This window comes from Mustela erminea, chromosome 2 (assembly GCF_009829155.1).
Source record: "Mustela erminea isolate mMusErm1 chromosome 2, mMusErm1.Pri, whole genome shotgun sequence".
Taxonomy (NCBI): domain Eukaryota; kingdom Metazoa; phylum Chordata; class Mammalia; order Carnivora; family Mustelidae; genus Mustela; species Mustela erminea.
Genome location: NC_045615.1, coordinates 128,461,457 through 128,480,320, shown reverse-complemented (window position 1 = coordinate 128,480,320; position 18,864 = coordinate 128,461,457). Strand labels below are relative to the sequence as shown.

The 18,864-nt window shown below is 40.0% G+C and overlaps 1 protein-coding gene across 2 annotated transcripts in view; it reads right to left on the bottom strand.

The window, feature by feature from the left end:
- Window positions 1–18,864, bottom strand: part of NWD2 (NACHT and WD repeat domain containing 2) — a 183,543-nt gene that overhangs the window by 85,466 nt on the left and 79,213 nt on the right. The window contains exon 3 of one of the 2 annotated variants that reach the window (XM_032334063.1): window positions 5,976–6,092. In XM_032334063.1, the coding sequence (XP_032189954.1) occupies window positions 5,976–6,092 (117 nt within the window). Of the gene's footprint in view, window positions 1–5,975; window positions 6,093–18,864 lie in introns of those variants that run through there. The other variant, XM_032334064.1, reaches the window with a different exon arrangement.

Genomic DNA, 18,864 nt, shown 5'->3' with positions numbered 1-18,864 from the left:
CAGATCACAAGTAGGCAGCGAGGCAGGCAGAGAGAGAGAGAGAGAGGGAAAGCAGGCTCCCTGCTGAGCAGAGAGCCCGATGTGGGACTTGATCCCAGGACCCTGAGATCATGACCTGAGCCAAGGCAGAGTCTCAACCCACTGAGCCACCCAGGCGCTCCTCTTCTGCCCCTTTTTAATCTGCTTTCTTTTTTAGTGTTGTGTAGGTTCTTCATATATTTTTGGATATTAACCCTTTATCAGACATATCATTTGCAAATATCATCTCCCTTTCCATGGGTTGTTTTTTTGTTTTGTTGATGGTTTCCTTTCCTGAAAAAAACCTTTTTATTTTGATGTAGTGCCAATAGTTTATTTTTGTTTCTGTTTCCCTTGCCTGAGGGGACATATCTAGAAAAATGTTGCTGAGACTAATGTCTATGAGATTACTGCCTGTGTTTTCTTCTAAGAGTTAGGTCTTTAATCCATTTTGATTTTTTTGTGTCTGGTGTAAAGAAGGCGGTTCACTTTTCCAGGCACCATTTGTTGAAGAGACTATCCTTTTCCTATTGTATATTCTTGGCTCCTGTGTCATAGATTAATTGACCACATAAGTGTGGGTTTATTTTTGGGCTCCCTCTTCTATTCCATTTATCTAAGAGTTTTTGTCTGGATATTGTATTTAAAAGAACTCTTATTTATAGGTTCCTTTTCTTATGTTAGAGTGACAGGATAAGAGGCTAACGTGTTAGTCTCTTCAGTATTTGAACTGGGTGCAACTAGGTTGTAGTTTTGGTTGATTCAGTTGACTTTGAGTTAAAATGCATCAGGGGCAAGACTTGAATATTCATGTTAGGTTTTAGTGGACTTTGTCTCCTAAACACTAAGACTGTGGAAGAAGACTTCTGCTTTCCATCCTAGCTTTCCATCATCCCGTGGGGCCCAAAGATGGGCACGTGTCTCATAGAGAACACTGCTGCGACTTTGGGGATCCTCCATCTGTAAAGCCAGCTCACCAAGGAAGGGCATTTCTCTCTGGAAACTAACTTGTCTAATCATCTGTATCTTCCTAGCTCTACGATCTCTCTAAATATAGAATGTTTATAGTTTAAGTTGTTGAAATTCTACTCAGAAGCAGAAGTCCATTGGACTGTAGTTTTCAATGAACATTTTTTTCTTACCAGTTAAGAGTTATACAGAGACCGGCTGCTCTCCCATTTATTTTCTTTTCTCCAGACATCTTTTTACCACCCAAAACATGCCATACCATGGGAATCATGAAACAGTGGCTTAAACTAGATGTATTAGGAGAAATGAACTGGAGGGCTCTCTTAGATTCTACCACCAAGATAACTGTCTTTTCAAGAGTAATTTTCAAGGTCTGCCCACTGTAACATTCCTTTGGTGATGGGGTAATTTATCACTGGAACCTAATTGGAACCTATTTTGGAGCTATGGTGGCTAGTTGATAGCAACTGGACAAGCTTAATTTTATAATAATAAAAAAAAGTCTCTCTGAAAAACTAAGGTTTTAGATTTTTATTTAATTTTTTTAAAGAAAGTACTTAAAAATCTAGATTAATTTAAATGGTTTTCCAGTTCAGATCAATGACTATCTTTCTATGTTTAGTACATTTTGGTTAGTAAACCTATACTTACAAAGATGAGAACTAAATCATATAAAACCCTGCACAATTTTATTGAGTACAAACCGAGACTTATATTTTTTCATGTATTTAATTGAGAATACCTAAAAAGGTAAATCGATCATATACTGGAATATGGATAAAATATTTTCCAAAGCTAAACTGTTATAATACCTTCTTTCAAATTCGGAGAATTTGAAAATTACTTAAAAAAAAGAAACAGTCTGAACCATTAAGGCAGCATAATGTCATTCTGAAGGAGAGTGGGGACACAGTTAATAGAGAATTGATCTCTATACCACAGGTTTCATTCAGTGGTGTCCCTCAGGGATGTACAAATATGGAAAGGTTTAATTTTTACCAGTAACAATGAGGGAACTTTGTTTGTTTCATCTTTCCTCTTCTGCTTAGTGGAGAAACTTAAAATTGCTCAGTAATGATAGATTCCTCAGTCCAACCCTTTCTGTTTTTGTCTTTCTTGGTTTGAAATCTAGCCTGATTGAAAAGGTCTATTTCCGAGTTTCTTTCTTCCCACTTTGTGCACAGTCTTGGGTGTGGCTGCCAGGAGCTGGCCATGACAGGCGAGCGTGGGGCCTGCTCTCTGCCCGTACCATCCAGGCTGCTGGTAGCAGGAGGGTGTATGCAGGGGTGGGGCGTGGAGGTCCCGTTTGGTGTCCACTTATACCAGGTGAGAATGATGGCAGTAGTCCCATTCTTTTGGTCTCAGTTGCTTCTCTATCCAATGCTGACAGACTATGTCTGTTTATATCTGGTACCCCAATGAGGAGGATGCTCTATGGGCTTTGGCTCCTGGAGACTTCTGGGAATTGACAAAGCCACAGGCAGCATTCTCTTTGGCCCGACTCTAAGATATGGGGACTGCCCCTTTGCGTGTGAGGTCTTGGAATCTTCTCTTACCTGTCTCAGTCAGTAGTAACTAGAACTCCCTGTGTTGGCTCCCCACACAGGCCTGGCCTGACTCCCCTAGGGCAGGTTACCAATGCCTTTCTCTCAGTAAATTTCTGTGTCGTCCACTCCAAACTGAGGGATGGAGTGAGACGCCGTCTGCATCCCCCACAGCTCCTACATACTTGGAGGCAGCTCCCTTAATTCAGTAAGGAAATTTTTCAAACCTTCCAGTTCTTCAGGCCAGCAGAGTAGTTGTTCTTATCTACTTTGGCCAAGAGACAGGACTTGACCTAAGGTCCAGGGTCAATGCTCGCATGTCACAAGCAATTCTTTTGAGGTAATTCAAATTTGGAAGTGATGTCTTCTAATGTAGGATGTGTCTCCCGAGTCAAACCTCAGAGGGTAGAACTGGACATAGGTACCAGCCCCTGACTCCCATCCGTCCTTGTGATCAAAACCCAGTACAGACAGCTGTGTAGGATGAACGGGCACAGGCTGCATGACTCCAGGGCCTTAGGCCATACCCAAAGGCCAACTTGTAGGAGAGGAAACTGGAGAGATCCAAACACAAGTAACATGTAAGTCCAAGTTCCCCAGGGTACTTAAAATGAAAGCTTTGTTTGGTTCCTGAATTCGTCTGTAACATAGGGTTACTACCTGTAAAGCCTTTGAAAATACAAAAACTTTGTCATTCAGCAATAGTGAATTTTCTTGCCAAAGACTTTAGCACTAGGGAAAATAATATGCCGTATTTTGCAACCCACAGGGGTCATCATGACTTCTGGAAGTGCCACAAGGGAGCGCAGGGCAAGGAAATTGGAGCTCAAAAGCGACACCTAGACGCCTGCTGTTACCATAGTTACAAAAGGAAAGGAAGGAAGAGATGTACTATTTCCCATAAGTAGTGAGGTTAAGTCTTGCCTGATTTGGGATCACTGGGGTGAATAATCCTAGCCTTATCCACAGGGTTTCATCACGGTTGCCGTGAGTTTCAACATGAAGCAGGGAGCAGGAAGAGGGAGAAATCATTTGTTTACACTCACGAAGCTGTTCCTGATGTTCCATCACTTAACCTTTGCTCTCAGAACCTGCTGAAACGTGCCGGCTTTATTCACTCCCCTACCAGCAAATTCTAAGAATTAATGGCCATGACTAATTTTAGTTAGTTTGGGTAGGACAGGCCACAGGGAGATAAAGGAGGGGAGAACGTCTCTCTCATTCCTGAATTTCTGAGGCTGGATCAGGACAGTGGGGTGGAGAGCATCACAACTGTGACTCCCCAGGGCATACCACAGAACCCGGTCTGACTCTTCTTCCAGTCTGAATCTCTTCTCCCGCACCCCTGCCAGACTGCATTGTATTCCCTCCTCCGAGGACAACTTTCTTGGTGAAGCTCTCATTACAATTTGGGCCGGGAGATTTCATCTTTATATCATTTTGAGAGATAACAGTGAATTACCACAAGTAATGATGAACCCGTACTATGGACTGCTGTGGATGAGACCCTACAAAAGAGCTCTGGAGTCTCATTTCATCTTCCGAATGACCCCAGGAGCTAGATAACTAGCCTCTTCATCATATTCTCCAGTTCCCAGAGGAAGAGACTGAGGCTCAGGGTAGTAAGGAAACTCCTCCACTATCATGCGGCTATAAAATAATGTCAGAACCCAGGGCTCTGTAAGACCCCAAAACTAGTGAATGCTGAATCTTCCAACTTCTTTACCTGGCACTGAAACCTGTCTCTGTGTACTTTCCATCCACTGGTCCTAGTTCTATCCTCTGAAGACCCATCCGTGGAAAAAGTCTTAAACCCTTACCCCTATAGATCGTCTGATATTGTACATGGCTTTTGGGACTTTCTGTGTTAGCACTGTTTTAGATGTCCATTCTTCAACCCCCCAAAGCCATCTGTTTTCTCTGGGTTTTCTGCATTAGCATTCCAAGGCGGCTCCATGCTCTGTCCTCTATCCTACACTCAATAGCCACAGTGAGCCTTAAAATACATCAGATCACTGCAGTCCTCTTCTTAGAACACTCTGTGGCTTCTCAGGTCACCGAAAGCAAAATCTCTGCAGCCCACTTCATGACGCTAAAGCCCAAGACAGGACCTCCTCTCCAGTCCTCTCCCCTCCCGCCCATACTGTTCCCTCAGCATGCCAAGCGTGATCCCAACTCCTCTCCCTGGAACAGTGAGGCCTTCTTCTTCCTTCTTGTAGTCTTCTCCACAGCACTTATGATTTTCCTTCTTTCCTTCATTTTTGCCTGCCCTCTCCCTGTGACCCCACCCCAACAAGAATGCAAGCAAGCTCTGAAAAGCAGGGAGTTTTAGTTCAAATTTCAGGTTAAATCCCAAGTGGTGCACAAAATTACCATTTCACAAGGGTCAGCCTACCCTGTCCCTAGCACTAAGAGCCTCCCCTGGCCCAGCAGCATTCAAAAAGTAGCAGGTAAATAAGTGAATGACCTATACACTGATACTAAAAATGTTACAGAGCTTTTATGCACTTTGTTATCCTCAGTAAGAACATCCCTATCCACTGGCCAGATTTCTGATAGCATGTCTTCCTAATCCTACGGGGAGCCTAACAGATATGCAAACAAAGATGAAAAACTCTTGTAGACACCAAATCTAGCTTTGAACTGTAGGAGAGTTTCCTTGAAGCATTCACCAGTAATTTTAAGCTCCTCCATCTGCCTCCAGACATCCTGTGTTGAGAGGGGCAACTTTGTATGAATTGCTAGATCTATTTGGATTCAGGATAAGGTCCTTTCTTAAGCTCAATGCAGGCAATGGTTTTATACAACCACCTGCTACAGAATGACCTACTTATCTTACTACCCCTGTGTTAAGACAGAAGAGTGGGTATTCTTTGGTAAATAATATTCCACTTGAAAAATCTGTTAATTTGTAGCTTTTAATGAACATGTAGCTGGAAGATCACTCCAAAGACAAAATTTTTCACCCCTCAGGGCACTGTTTCCTATTGTTGGATTTGACATCATACGGTGATGGACTTTAACAATGGTTCAGTCACTGTGTTGAAAAATTGCCAAAAATTTTAGCGTCAAGACATGGAGACGCTATGATCGAATACATTACCCGGTATGAGGAAAATCAGGCTGCTCACTGTGGACTGACACAGTAATCCTCTCTGCTGATCACAAGGTGTTGGGGGATTTGTCGTCAAACCCCAGTCATCCCTTCAATTACCATTTCAAATTATTCACCGTTAATTTGCAGTGCTGCTTACGGAAGGCTGAAGGTTTTGTTCTCACACGTTGAGGGCAAGGAAACAGTTTAAAGGTTTTAAATAGACACAGAAAAGCCAGTATTTTTTTTTTCCTCATTCAAAATAATTAAAAGTCCCTTTAGAATCACACATCAACAATTCTCACAGTCATCCACAATTTCATATAAAGCATGAGTTTTTTTATACCCACAACAAAACATGGACCTGCAGAAGTTTTCAAACAATCCTCCAACAGCTTCATGCGAGTCTTCTGGAGCTCTGGGCTGTCCCATTCGTCTTCCTCAATGCCCCAGTAGAGATCTATGACCTGGGAACCAAAGGATGAGGCAGGATTAATTTACCTGCAGGAAAAATTCATTTACCTGTGGGTTTTATTCTTATTTACAATGTTAAGCTAACGTGACTTTTAACTCTTTTCTTTGCAGCATGTTTTCCCTTAAGAGGGAAAATTATATTTAAGATCTGTTCAAATAGATATTCTTTTCATCCCATGATGGGCTAGGGATGAACATTATAATTTCTTTTGTTCCTTATTATATTGTTGACATGGCCCCAGAGAAAATGAAATGTTAAATGTCAGAGGCTTTGCGGGGGCAGACTTTCATTATATTGAAATGGTAAAAGAATTTCAAAAAAATGTTTGGAAGCACCTGGAATATGGTTACCACATTATTTGAGACAAAAAAAAATAGTCTATAATATTACTGTGTATCTTAATATGAGAAGCAGGGGGCCTAGGTGGCCCAGTCAGTTAAGCGTCTGCCTTAGGCTCAGTCATGATCCTGGAGTCCTGGCATCAAAAACCCCACATTGGACTCCCTAAGCAGGGAATCTGCCTCTCCCTCTGACCCTCCCCACTCTCTTGTATGCTCTCTTTCAAATAAATAAGTAAAATCTAAAAAAAATATACGAGAAAGGAAAAAACACAATGGCAATTAATATATATTGACCTAAAGGCAAACATTAAACTTTCTTAAAAAAAAAAATAAAAAAAACCTTAAAAAAGCCTGTTATGATGCTTTATCCCACAGAGATAGACATTTTGGTTATGTCTGTTTCATCTGAAAGCAGTTTGGCTTTCATCAATACATGTCTGAAAACCATGTATTGGAAACAGTGAAAGGTGGTATGCCTTAATGAGAAGTGAGGATAATAGGATCTTCTATCTCCTTACTTCAAAGACTATAAGGGAGGATTCTGGGAGTCTGTAAAGACGTTTACAAGCACACTCTTTTGAAAATCTGCTGTGAAGAGCAATATGGGTTTCATTCCCTTTACTCAATGGTTATTCTGCATAAATAAAGTAAATGTTTCCAATTGCAGCTTTGAAGATTTCCTTTCTTTGTTTCCCACAAGCAGAAAAAGAACCTTCCTTCCTTACTCCTGGCTGGCATGGGCATTCAGGGAGATGGAAGCACAGAGGATGGGTCCTCCCTTGTGCCCCAGGCAGATCTCAGGGACATCTCTTGACCATGGGCCTGCATGGTTGTGTCTGCATCAGATCTCTATCTGCGTTTGAGTTTTTAGATGGCTGATAAAGATATAACAACTTCTTAAAAAATATTCCTATGGTCTGGTCGGTAAGTTTTATAATAAATGAACTATCCTCTTGTGTGTGTGTGGGGGGCTCTTTCCTTTAATCTACCTTAGAGGGTTTAACCACACTATCAAGGAAGGGACTATTGAGATGATAACTTCAGTGTCCCATATGACAGCCTGTAGCTGTGGCTATTTAAAAGTAAATAGAAGTTTAAATCAATTCAAGTACTTTATAGCCACATTTGGCTACTGACTCTCATGGGGGAAAGCACAGATACAGACCATGTCCCCATCATGGAAACCATAATTTGACAGTTCTGTAAATTCCTGAGATCACTAGAACAAGACATTTTTGGCCATCTGCCAAAAAAACTGTCAAACCCACAAATCTGCAACGTGAATGCTAATTCTTATTTGTGCCTCACACAAACTGACCATCCTTCAGAGAGCCTATTCTCCATCCTTTTGGCTACACCATTTGGACATACCTGAGGAAAGGTCTGATTTAGAACAGATGAAGAGAAACAAATGGTAAACATAAACGATATCAAGGATAATATCACAAAAGCTATAAATATATATACCTGTTCGTTTCTCACCTAAAAGTATCAAATTATAACAATATAATTAGATTTGTAACATATATAAAAGTGACATATATAACAACAGCACAAAAAGGGAGTAGAGATATAAAGGAGTAATCTTTTTATAGCTCACTGGAATTAAGTTGGTATAAATTATAAGTAGATTCTGATACAACATGTCTTAAAATAACTATGAAGAAAATAACATACAGTGAAAAACTAAAGGAACTGAAATGTCACACTAGAATATGTTCACTTAACATGAAACAAAAAAGTAAAGGGAACACAGAAGATATGAGAAAAAAAGTAGAATGGCAGATGTAATCCAACTATATTCACACCATTAAGTGTGAATGAGTTAATACAACTCATTATACATAACATAATACATAACATAATACAATACATAATATAATACAACTCATTATACATAATACAACTCATAATACAAAAGCAGAAATTGTCAGACTGGATTAAAACTATATGCCTATGCAGTCTATAGACAAGACACTTTAGATTCAAATAGGTTGAAAGTAAATGGATGGAAAAAGATACATCATGCAAGCAGTAACTATAAGAAAGCTCACATGATTACGGATATCAGCCAAGAGATTTTAAGACAAAATGTAATGAGAGATAAAGAAGGACAATTTTATAATGATGAAAAGGTGGATTCATCAAAAAGATATAAAAATTATAAATGTATATATAAAACATTCTTAAAATACCTTAAGTACAACTGACAGAAGTGAAGGAAAAACAGACTATTCAACTATATTAGTTAGAGACTTAAATATCTCACATTCAACAATGGAAAGAATGACTATGAAGAAGATCAATTAAAAAGTCGAAGACTGGAACAATATTATAAATTTACTAGATCTAGCATATTTATAGAACAATCTACCCAACAAAAGAATATATATTCTTTTCAAGTATACATAAAACACTGTCCAGGATAGAACATAGATCATAAAACAACCCTCAATAAACTAAGAGCGTTTTAAATGATATGAAGTATGTTCTCTGAACATAAGGCAATGACATTAAAAATCAGTAATGAAGAAATTTGGGAAATTCATAAATATGTGGAAAGCAACATACTCTTAACCAAAGAGTCAAAGAAGAAATCACAAGGGAAATTAAAAAAAATTTTGAGATGGACAAAGACACAAATACCAAAATTTATGGGATGCAGTTACAGTAGTACTTAGAGGGAAATTTATAGCCATAACCATCTATATTAAAAAGATCTCTGGACGCCTGGGTGGCTCAGTTGGTTAAGCGGTTGCCTTCAGCTCAGGTCATGATCCCAGCATCCTGGGATCGAGTCCCACATCAGGCTCCTTGCTTAGCAGCCTGCTTCTCCCTCTGCCTCTGCCTGTCACTCTGTCTGCTTGTGCTCTCTCTCTCTCTGACAAATAAATAAATAAAATCTTAAAAAAAAATTTTCAAACCAATACTCTTTATACCTTAACAATAGAGACTGAGGAAGATACAAAGAGAAAAACATTCTATACTCTGGATTGGAAGAATAAATATTGTTAAAATGTCTATGTTACCCAGAGCAATCTATGCATTCAATGCAATCCCTATCAAAATACCATCAAGTTTTTTCACCGAGCTGGAATGAATAATCCTAAAATTTGTATGGAGCCAGAAAAAAACCCACATAGTCAGGAGATGTTGAAAAAGAAAACCAAAGCTGGTGACGTCACAATTCCAGACTTTAAGCTCTATTACAAAGCTGTAATCATCAAGACAGTATGCTTATGGCACAAAAACAGACACATAGATCAATGGACCAAAACCCAGAATCCAGCAATGGAACCTCAACTCTACGGTCAACTAATCTTTGTGTGACAAAGCAGAAAAGAATAGCCAATGGAAATAAGATGGTCTTAGGGTGCTTGGGTGGCTCTGTCGGTTAAGCAGCTGCCTTCAACTCAGGTCATGATCCCGGGGTCCTGGGATTGAGCCCCATGTCAGGCTCCCTGATCAGCAGGGAGCCTGCTTCTCCCTCTCCATCTGCCTGCCACTCTGCCTACTTGTGCTCTCTATCTCTCCATCAAATAAGTAAAATCTTAAAGAAAGAAAAAGAAAAAACACGATCTCTTCAACAAATGGTGTTGGGAAAATTGGACAGCCACATGCAGAAAAATGAAACTGGACCATTCCTTACACCATAGAGAAAGATAAACTCTAAGTGGATGAAAGACCTAAATGTGAGACAGGAATCCACCAAAATCCTAGAGAATACAAGCGGCAACCTCTTCAACCTTGGCCACAGTAACTTCTTGCTAGACACGTCTCCAAAGGCAAGGAAAACAAAAGCAAAAATGAACAACTGGAATTCATCAAGATAAAAACTTTTTGCACAGCAAAAGAAGTAATCAACAAAGCTAAAAGGCAACCTATGGAATGGGAAAAGATATTTGCAAATTACATATTAGATAAAGGGCTAGTATCCAAGATCTATAAAGAAGTTATCAAACTCAACACCCAAAAAACAAATAATCCAGTCAAGAAATGGGTAGAAGACATGAACAGGCATTTCTCCAAAGACGACATCCAAATGACCAAAAGACGCATGAGATAATGTTCCACACCACTTGAAATTAGAGAAATACAAATCAAAACCATAATTAGACACTACTTCACATCAATCAGAAGGCTAAAATTAACAAGTCAGGAAATAACAAATGTTGGCAAGGATGTGGAGAAAGGGGAACCCTCTTACGTTGTTAGTGGAAATACAAGCTGGTACAGTTACTCTGGAAAATGCTGTAGAGGTTCCTCAAAGTTAAAAGCAGAGCTAACCTACAACCTAGCAGTTGCACTACCAGGTATTTACCCCAAAGATACAGATGTAGTGATCTGAAGGGGCCCTTGCACCCCAATGTTTATAGCAGCAGTGTCCACAAGAGCCAAACTATGGAAAAAGCCAAAGCGTCCACTGACAGATGAATGGATAAAGAAAATGTGGTATATACATCAACAATGAATATATGCAGCCATCAGAAAGGATGAATACTTAGCATTTACATGGATGTGGATGGAACTGGAGAGTATTATGCTGAGCAAAAAAAGTCAATCAGAGAAAGACAGCTGTCATATGGTTTCACCCATATGTGGAATATAAGAAACAGCGTAGATAATATAGGGGAAGGGAGGGTAAAATGGAATGGTAAGAAATCAGAGAGGGAGACAAACCATGAGGGACTCTTAATATAGGAAGGAAACAGAGGCTTTCTGGAGGGGAGGTAGATGGGGTAATGGGGTAATTGGGTAGTGGGCATTAAGGAGGGCACGTCATGTGTTGAGTACTGGATGTTACATGCAACTGACAAATTACTGAGCTCTACATCTGAAACTAATGATGTTCAATAAGTTGGCTAATTGAATTTAAAATTAAAAAAAACAATAGAGAAAGAAAAGCAAGGTAAAGCTAGCAGAAGGAAATAATAGATAATGGACATTATTGGACAGAGAATAGAGAATAGAAAAACCAATAGAAAAAAAAAAATCAATGAAACCAAAAGTTGGTTCTTTGAAGAAAACAAAATGGACAAAACTTTAGCTGGATTTAAAAAAAAAAATTGAGAAGAGATGCCTGGGTGGCTCAGTTGGTTCAGCCTCTGATTTTGCCTCAGATTATAATCCCAGGCTCCTGGGATCACACGCACACTGGGCTCCCTGCTCAGTGGGGAGCCTGCTTCTTCCTCTCCTGCCACTCACCCTGCTTGTGCGTGCTCTTTCTCACAAATAAATACAATCTTAAAAAAGAAAGAGACTCACATTACCAAAATCATGAGTGAAAGAGAGGTCATTACTACTAACCTTATAGAAATAAAAAATTATTAGAGATTATGAATAACTGAATGTCAATGAATTAGATTACTTAGATGAAATGGACAAACACCTGGAGAGAGATGAGTCACATAAACAGACTCAAGATAGAACAAAAAAATGTCAACAAAAATGAGAAAAGCGATTAAATAGTGATTTAAAAGGAAAGCATGGGCCCAGATGGATACACTGGTGAATTCTACCAATTCTTCAGTATCTTCTAAAAATTAGGAAAGGAGAGAAACAGTTCCCAACTTCTTCCCAACTATGAGACCAATATGAACCTAGTACCAAAGACAGATAAAAATGTAAGAAAATGACAGAGCAATATCTCATGAATATAAAACAAAAGGAGAGGATACTAGAATCCTCAAGTGTATTCAAGAGTACTTGAAAACCTAATCCAGCAGGATATAGAAAGTATTATATAACACAGCTAGGGGGTATTTACTCCAGGAATGCAAAATTGGGTTAGTATCGGAAAATTAACTAATGTAACACACTATATACCAAAAGAATAAAGGGCAAAAACCAAATGGTCAATCTTAACAGACAGAAAAAACATTTGACAAAATCTTACACCCTTTTGTGATGAAAACACAAAAAACGAGGACCAGAAATTAGCTTCCTCAACCTGAATAAAGGGCATATGTGGAAACAAAACAAAAACAACAAAACAACAAAAACTATATCTAACAGCATACTTAATAAAAAATGAAAGCTTTCCCCTTAAGACTAGGAACAAGAGAGGGCTATTCAATCTCACCACTTATACTCATCACTACATTGGTGGTTCCAGCCAGGGCAATTAGGCAAAAAAAAAAAAAAAAAAAAAGAAAAAAAAAAAAAAGAAATAAAATCCATCCAGATAGGAAAGGAAGAAGTACATCTATCTTTATTCATAGATGACACAATCTTATATATTAAAAATCCTAAGAAAGTAACTAAAAAGTTTTAGAACTAAGGGTGCCTGGCTGGTTTAGCTGGTTAGTGTCTGACTCTTAGTTTTGGCATGGGCCATGATCTTGGGGTCATGAGACTGAGCTCTGCACTGGGCTCATGCTCAATGTGGAATCAGCTTGGGATTCGTTCCCTCTTCCTCGCCCTCCCCCCTATCATTCCTTATCCTCCTATCCACACTTGCATACTCTCATTCTCTCTCTAGAATAAATAAGTAAAATCTTTAAAAATATTGTTGGGGGGAGGTGCCTCTGTGGCTCAGTGGGTTAAGCCTCTGCCTTTGGCTCAGGTCATGATCTCAGGGTCCTGGGATCGAGCCCTGCATCGGGCTCTCTGCTCATTGGGGAGCCAGCCTGCTTCCCCCTCTCTCTCTGTCTGCCCTTCTGCCTACTTGTGATCTCTCTCTCGGTCAAATAAATAAATAAAATCTTAAAAAACAAACAAACAAAAAACAATGTTGGAACTAATGAGTTGAACAAGGTTGCAGGATACAAGATCCTGTATATACAATATACACAAATCAAATGTACTTCTGCACACTAGCAATGAGCAAACAATTCCATTTAAAAGACCATCAGAAAGAATAAAAAGCTTAGGAACAGATTTATCATAAGAAATGTAAAAGTCATACTGTTGAAATTACAAAACACTACTGAAAGAAACTGAAGATGATCTGAGTAACTGGAAGACATCCCAAGTAAATGAACTGGGAGACTGAGATGGCCATACTTCCCAAATTAATCTTTAGATTCAGGGCAATCACTACAAAACTCCCAACTGGCTTACTTACAGAAACTGACAAGCTGGTTTTAAAATTCATATGGGAATTCAAGTGATGCTGGAGAGCTAAAACAATCTTGTAAAAGAAGAACAAAATTGGAGGACTCACACTTCCAGATTCAAATTCATTACCAAGGTACAATAATTAAGAGAGTATGATACTGGAATAAGGATATTCAGTGGAATTAAATTGAGAATCCAGAAGAAAATCCTCACACTTCCGGTCAAAGATTTCAACATGGGTGCCAAAACAGTTCAATGAGGAATGACTTGTCTTTTTAAGATGGTACTGGGACAACTGGATATCCACATGCGAAAGAATGAAATCTGACATTGTAACTCCCACTATATGTAAAAACTACTTGAAATAGATTACGGATATGAATTTAAGAATTAAAACTGTAAAACTAAATTTACAAAAAACAGGGGCAAATTTTTGTGAACCTGGATTTGGCAATGGTTTCTTAGCTAGGACAGCAACGTACAGGCAATCAAAGATAAAGAGAGATAAATTGGACTTCTTCAAAATTAAAGTTTCCTGCTTCAAGAGACACTATCAGGAAAGTAAAAAGGGGACCCTATTTGATAATAGCATTGCATCTGGGATATATAAGGAGCTCCTACAACTCCAGAATAAGAGCACAACCTGATTGAAAATGGACAAAAGATCCGAGTAGACATTTCTTCAAGAACATACACGGATGGCCAATAAACACATGAAAAGGTGTTCGGTGTCCTCAGTCACCAAGGAAATGCCAGTCAACCGCAATGAGCTAGGCCTTCACTAGGATGGCTATCGTGAACAAGACTGATAATAAGTGTTAATGAAAATGTGCAGCAACATCCTCCACTGTGGGTGGGATTATAAAATGTGTGTGTGGTTGTTTTGGAAAACAGCCTGGCCGTTCCTCAAATAGCTGAACAGAGTTACCATGTGATCTAGCAGTTCTCCTAGATAAAGGAAAACATGAGGTCTACACAAAAACTTGCACAGGAATGTTCACAGCAATAATATTCATAATATTTAAAAAAGCAGAAACAGTCCAAATGTCCATCAAGTGATTAATGGATACATATAATGTAGCATATCCATAAGTGGAATATTATTCAGCAATAAAAAGTAGTCAGATACTGATGCTATACGATATGGATGAGACTTGAAAATGTTATTCTTAGTGAAAGAAGCCAGTCACAAAGGAATCTGTTGTATGACTCCATGCATATGAAATATCTAGAACATGCAAATCGACAGAGACAAAAAATAGATCAGTGCTCGGCTAGAGCCAGGAGGAAGAGGAATAGGCCCATTTGAGAGTGATAGCCGAAAGGCACGGGATTTCTTTTCGAAGTGATGACAATGTTATAAAATCATAATGCTTATACAACTGGGAACATACAATGACATCTCAATGACACTTTGTATATCTATGGAGTATTGTGATTTTCTATAGGTCTTATAATCCCCTCCTCGTGGCAGAACTGAGTGCAGGAACAGATGTGTGAATCAAGCACTTAGCATATTGAGAGTGAACCATAACATCTAACTAAATATATGTGGAACAAATGACCGGGATAAAAATCATAACAATATTTTATTTATTTTTTTTTTTTTTAAAGAATTTATTTATTTATTTGAGAGAGAGACAGTGAGAGAGAGCATGAGAGGTGAGAACGTCAGAGAGAGAAACAGACTCCCCATGGAGTTGGGAGCCTGATGCGGGACTCGATCCCGGGACTCCGGTACCGTGACCTGAGCCGAAGGCAGTTGCTTAACCAACTGAGCCACCCAGGCGCCCCCATAACAATATTTTAAAACAGAAGCCTAAGGGTCACGTGATTTATCTGCCACCAATGGGAGTCTTTTGCAATAGTTTTTGCACCTGTTACTTCCGTCAAGTTTGGTCACCCTGGCCCTTGTCCAGGCCTTTCTAATTCCATGTCTCCAGACTCTGGTCACTTTGTTTAAATGTCCTCCTGTGTCCAGCTTTTCTCCCTTAAATTATTCCTTCTCAAATGTCTTTATGGGGAAAAAATGATGAAAAAGGATAAAATCAAGCAACCGTGAAGGCAGAGAGGAAATAAATAAATGAAACATCTAACTTATGCAACACGAAACACCATTTCAGGCAAGCAAATCTGCTATATATCCACATAATCAATACCTGGCAAAAAGCGGCTAGAATCCAAAGGGCTCAACAAGACAAGATTTATTATATACTTACAAAAATTAAGTTTAGCTTTTAGCCTAATGTCCAGGCACTGCAGACACTGAATCTAATTTACTATTTATTGGAATACTAACTTGTTGACAGCACATTTTATGTGCCTTTACTTATTTCATCATTAAGTATAAACACTCAGGAAAGTAATTTGATTTTATCTTTTTTTTACTTAAAACCATCGAACTTGCTTTAAAATATTCTTAGGGAGGCTAATTTATCATGATTATCATGGGCTGAACGCGTCTGGAAAAAAAAAAAAAATGCTGGCAAATAAAAGCTCTAACAAATTTTGCCACTTGAATCAGACAAGCCATTTAAATACCCACATTACCAAGCGAACAATAAAGTGACCTGTAAGAAACAAATAATGACTTCATGTTCCCTTCCCCCCACAAAAAGGGTCAAGTTTGAATTAACGGCTTCGCACTATCATTTCTTCAGAAAGAGCCTTTGAATTTAAGTATTTTCCAAAATATTTTCCTTCTCGATTTTTTCATGCTGTAAGAAGACACCACCTGAATGCAAAACAAAAATCTAACTACAGAGGAGATGTGACGGATTTTGTTTTTGAATAAACGCAGTACTGAAATGAAGGCTGTTTCTCAAAGTTATTCCAGCAGGAGCTACTCATCTATCTGTTCCAGTGATTCTGTCACTGCCCCACAATTTCTTCTGGAGGAATTATCTCATTTTGTATATATACGAAAAAAAAAAACCAATCAAAACAAAAAAACCTCTTGTCACCCTATTGTTAGATTTGTTTTTATTAACAACGGTATTTTCCCAGCCTATTGGCCTTTGCATGCTAAGACATGCCCTTGAAAAAACCTTTCATGCTTTCAAAAAATCAAACCTGTTCTTAAAAGGATTTGAATGTGCCATCACTAAAAATATGCAAAAGAACACACAACAGGTCAGAAGCTGTGAATGTGGGCAACATTACTGTGCTGTGGACATAACTCTCAAGGTCAATACAGCACTGATTTGATTTTGATTTAGTTGTGTCCTGTTGCTAGAATGTTCATCTTATAGGAGAGGAGAAGATAAACAGGGAGGAGACTTGAACTACAGACTACTATTTACCAGGGGTGAGATAAGGTATGGTTTGGCGTGGTGAGGTGTGGTAATTCTCACTCTGGTTAGAATGACTTCCCTGAAATGCACAGGGCACGTGTGTGTGCACGCGCGCACGCATACACACACACACACACATGCACACTCTCTCTCTCTCTCGAACCCTCTTCCGTTCCGCATCACCCAAGGTCATACTTATACTGGAATAACAGCAAATACTGACTTCAGGTCATGTTGCAATTATTCTTTTGCTCATGAGATACAGGACTAAGATTTATGGGAACGTGACTAAGATGGGACTCTTCCGGGAAATTCAGGTGCTAAACCCAGCCCAGGGAGGATGGACTGGGCCGAGACACAATCGCCAGGAAAGGTCCAAACAGTATGATGTGGGATGTTTCAACCAAAGCCTCGTGATGACAGCTAGCAGCTCACACCTGAGGCCCATGTGGCCTGGGAGATAGCCTCTGGGCAGCCCTAAATGTTATAATGTGACAGTAAAGAAAACTAAATCATGGACTAAGTAAGGCAGGGGCTGTGACCTTCTAGGCCTAATGAACCTGGAGGCAGAGGGGAGGGTACGAGGAGTCATTCAGGGCAGAGAAAGAGCCACAAGCCAGAGGCCACTGTGCATGCGTCTGTGCTGAGAATAAGCTGGAGAAGCTCACTCCACAAGGCAACAGTACCCGGGGACCAGCGTCCTTCAGGGGCGCCACAAGTATGCGCCTGAGAGAAAAGCCCAGAGTTGGCTCTGTTCCCGCCACTGGGATTTCAGCAACCGCTGTTTCCGAATGCCCCTCTGAGCGCACCTGTGCGGGTCTTCCTACCGTGACCCCCGCCGGTCCCCCCTTCCTGCTTGTCCCCTTGCTCTTTCTACTCCATGCACTACACTGAGGCAGAGGAACTTTTTAAAATGCAGATCCGATCACCAGACTAAGATTTCCTCTTACTCTACCAGACACTGCGTAGAGTAACTTCTTTATTCCTTAAACTTATGAAGGAGACAGGAAGATTATCTCTGTTTTGTAAATGAAAATGTTGAGACACAGAGAAGTAACTTGTCCCAAGTCCCAGAAGTAGGAAGAAGCAGACATGGGATTTGAACCTGGGCTACTAACTTCATGGTGTTTCCTCTGCAGGCCATCAGCCTGAAGACAGGATCTAGAATCTCTGACCTGCTTTATGAGAGCCTCCCTGACCTAGACCCTACCTAACTCCCTAGTCTCATTTCTTATCATGTTCTCCCTCACTGTTCATGCTCTAGCTACAGATAACCTCTTCACATGTGTATAAATATACACTGAGATGCCCATACATTCATACACGCACACATATTTGCACAGATGCTTACACTTACACACCTGTTCCTAACCACATACATTTTGGGAGTGCGTAAACGCAAGAGGCTTCTTGACGCAGTGACTAAGGGCTTGGACTGTGGGACCCATGCAGCCTTGGTTCAGATCCTGCCTCTGCCGCTTACTGGCTGTGAGATCTCCAGCTGTGATTTATTTCTGTACTTCGAAGCATCCTCACACAATAAAGTGGAGGAAATGGAATTTACCGACAAGGTTCACGGCAATGATGGAACGTTAATGGACACACAGCACTCAGGATACGTGCCTGGCAGGCAGTGACTACAACATAATTTTGAAGGTCTTTCCCAAATTTACCTATGAAAATTGGTTCCTTCTGTTTGAAATTTTCTTTTCCATGTGGGCATCGCCATCTACCCATTCTTCAGGATTCAGCTCAGACATCAGCTCCTCAGTAGCTGTCCTGAGGCCTTGAGGTCTGATGAAGCCTCCCACTGTGCATGCCCAGGTCACCCCACATTTCCTTTGCAGCCAGTGGCACCCTGGTCACCATGGTTCACGACTCCAGGACTAGGCTTGTTTTTAATAGTAGGGTACATCCACTGTGCCCACAACTCTGCCTAGTGCAGAGGGCCCATGGGACCATCACGTAAATCTGGCCCTGGGGACCTGCTGGTAGACATCAGTGAGGAAATGTGGACTCGAAGGTTAAATGCATAGGAGACTGCTCTTTGGAGAAGAGAGACTTTTAGACA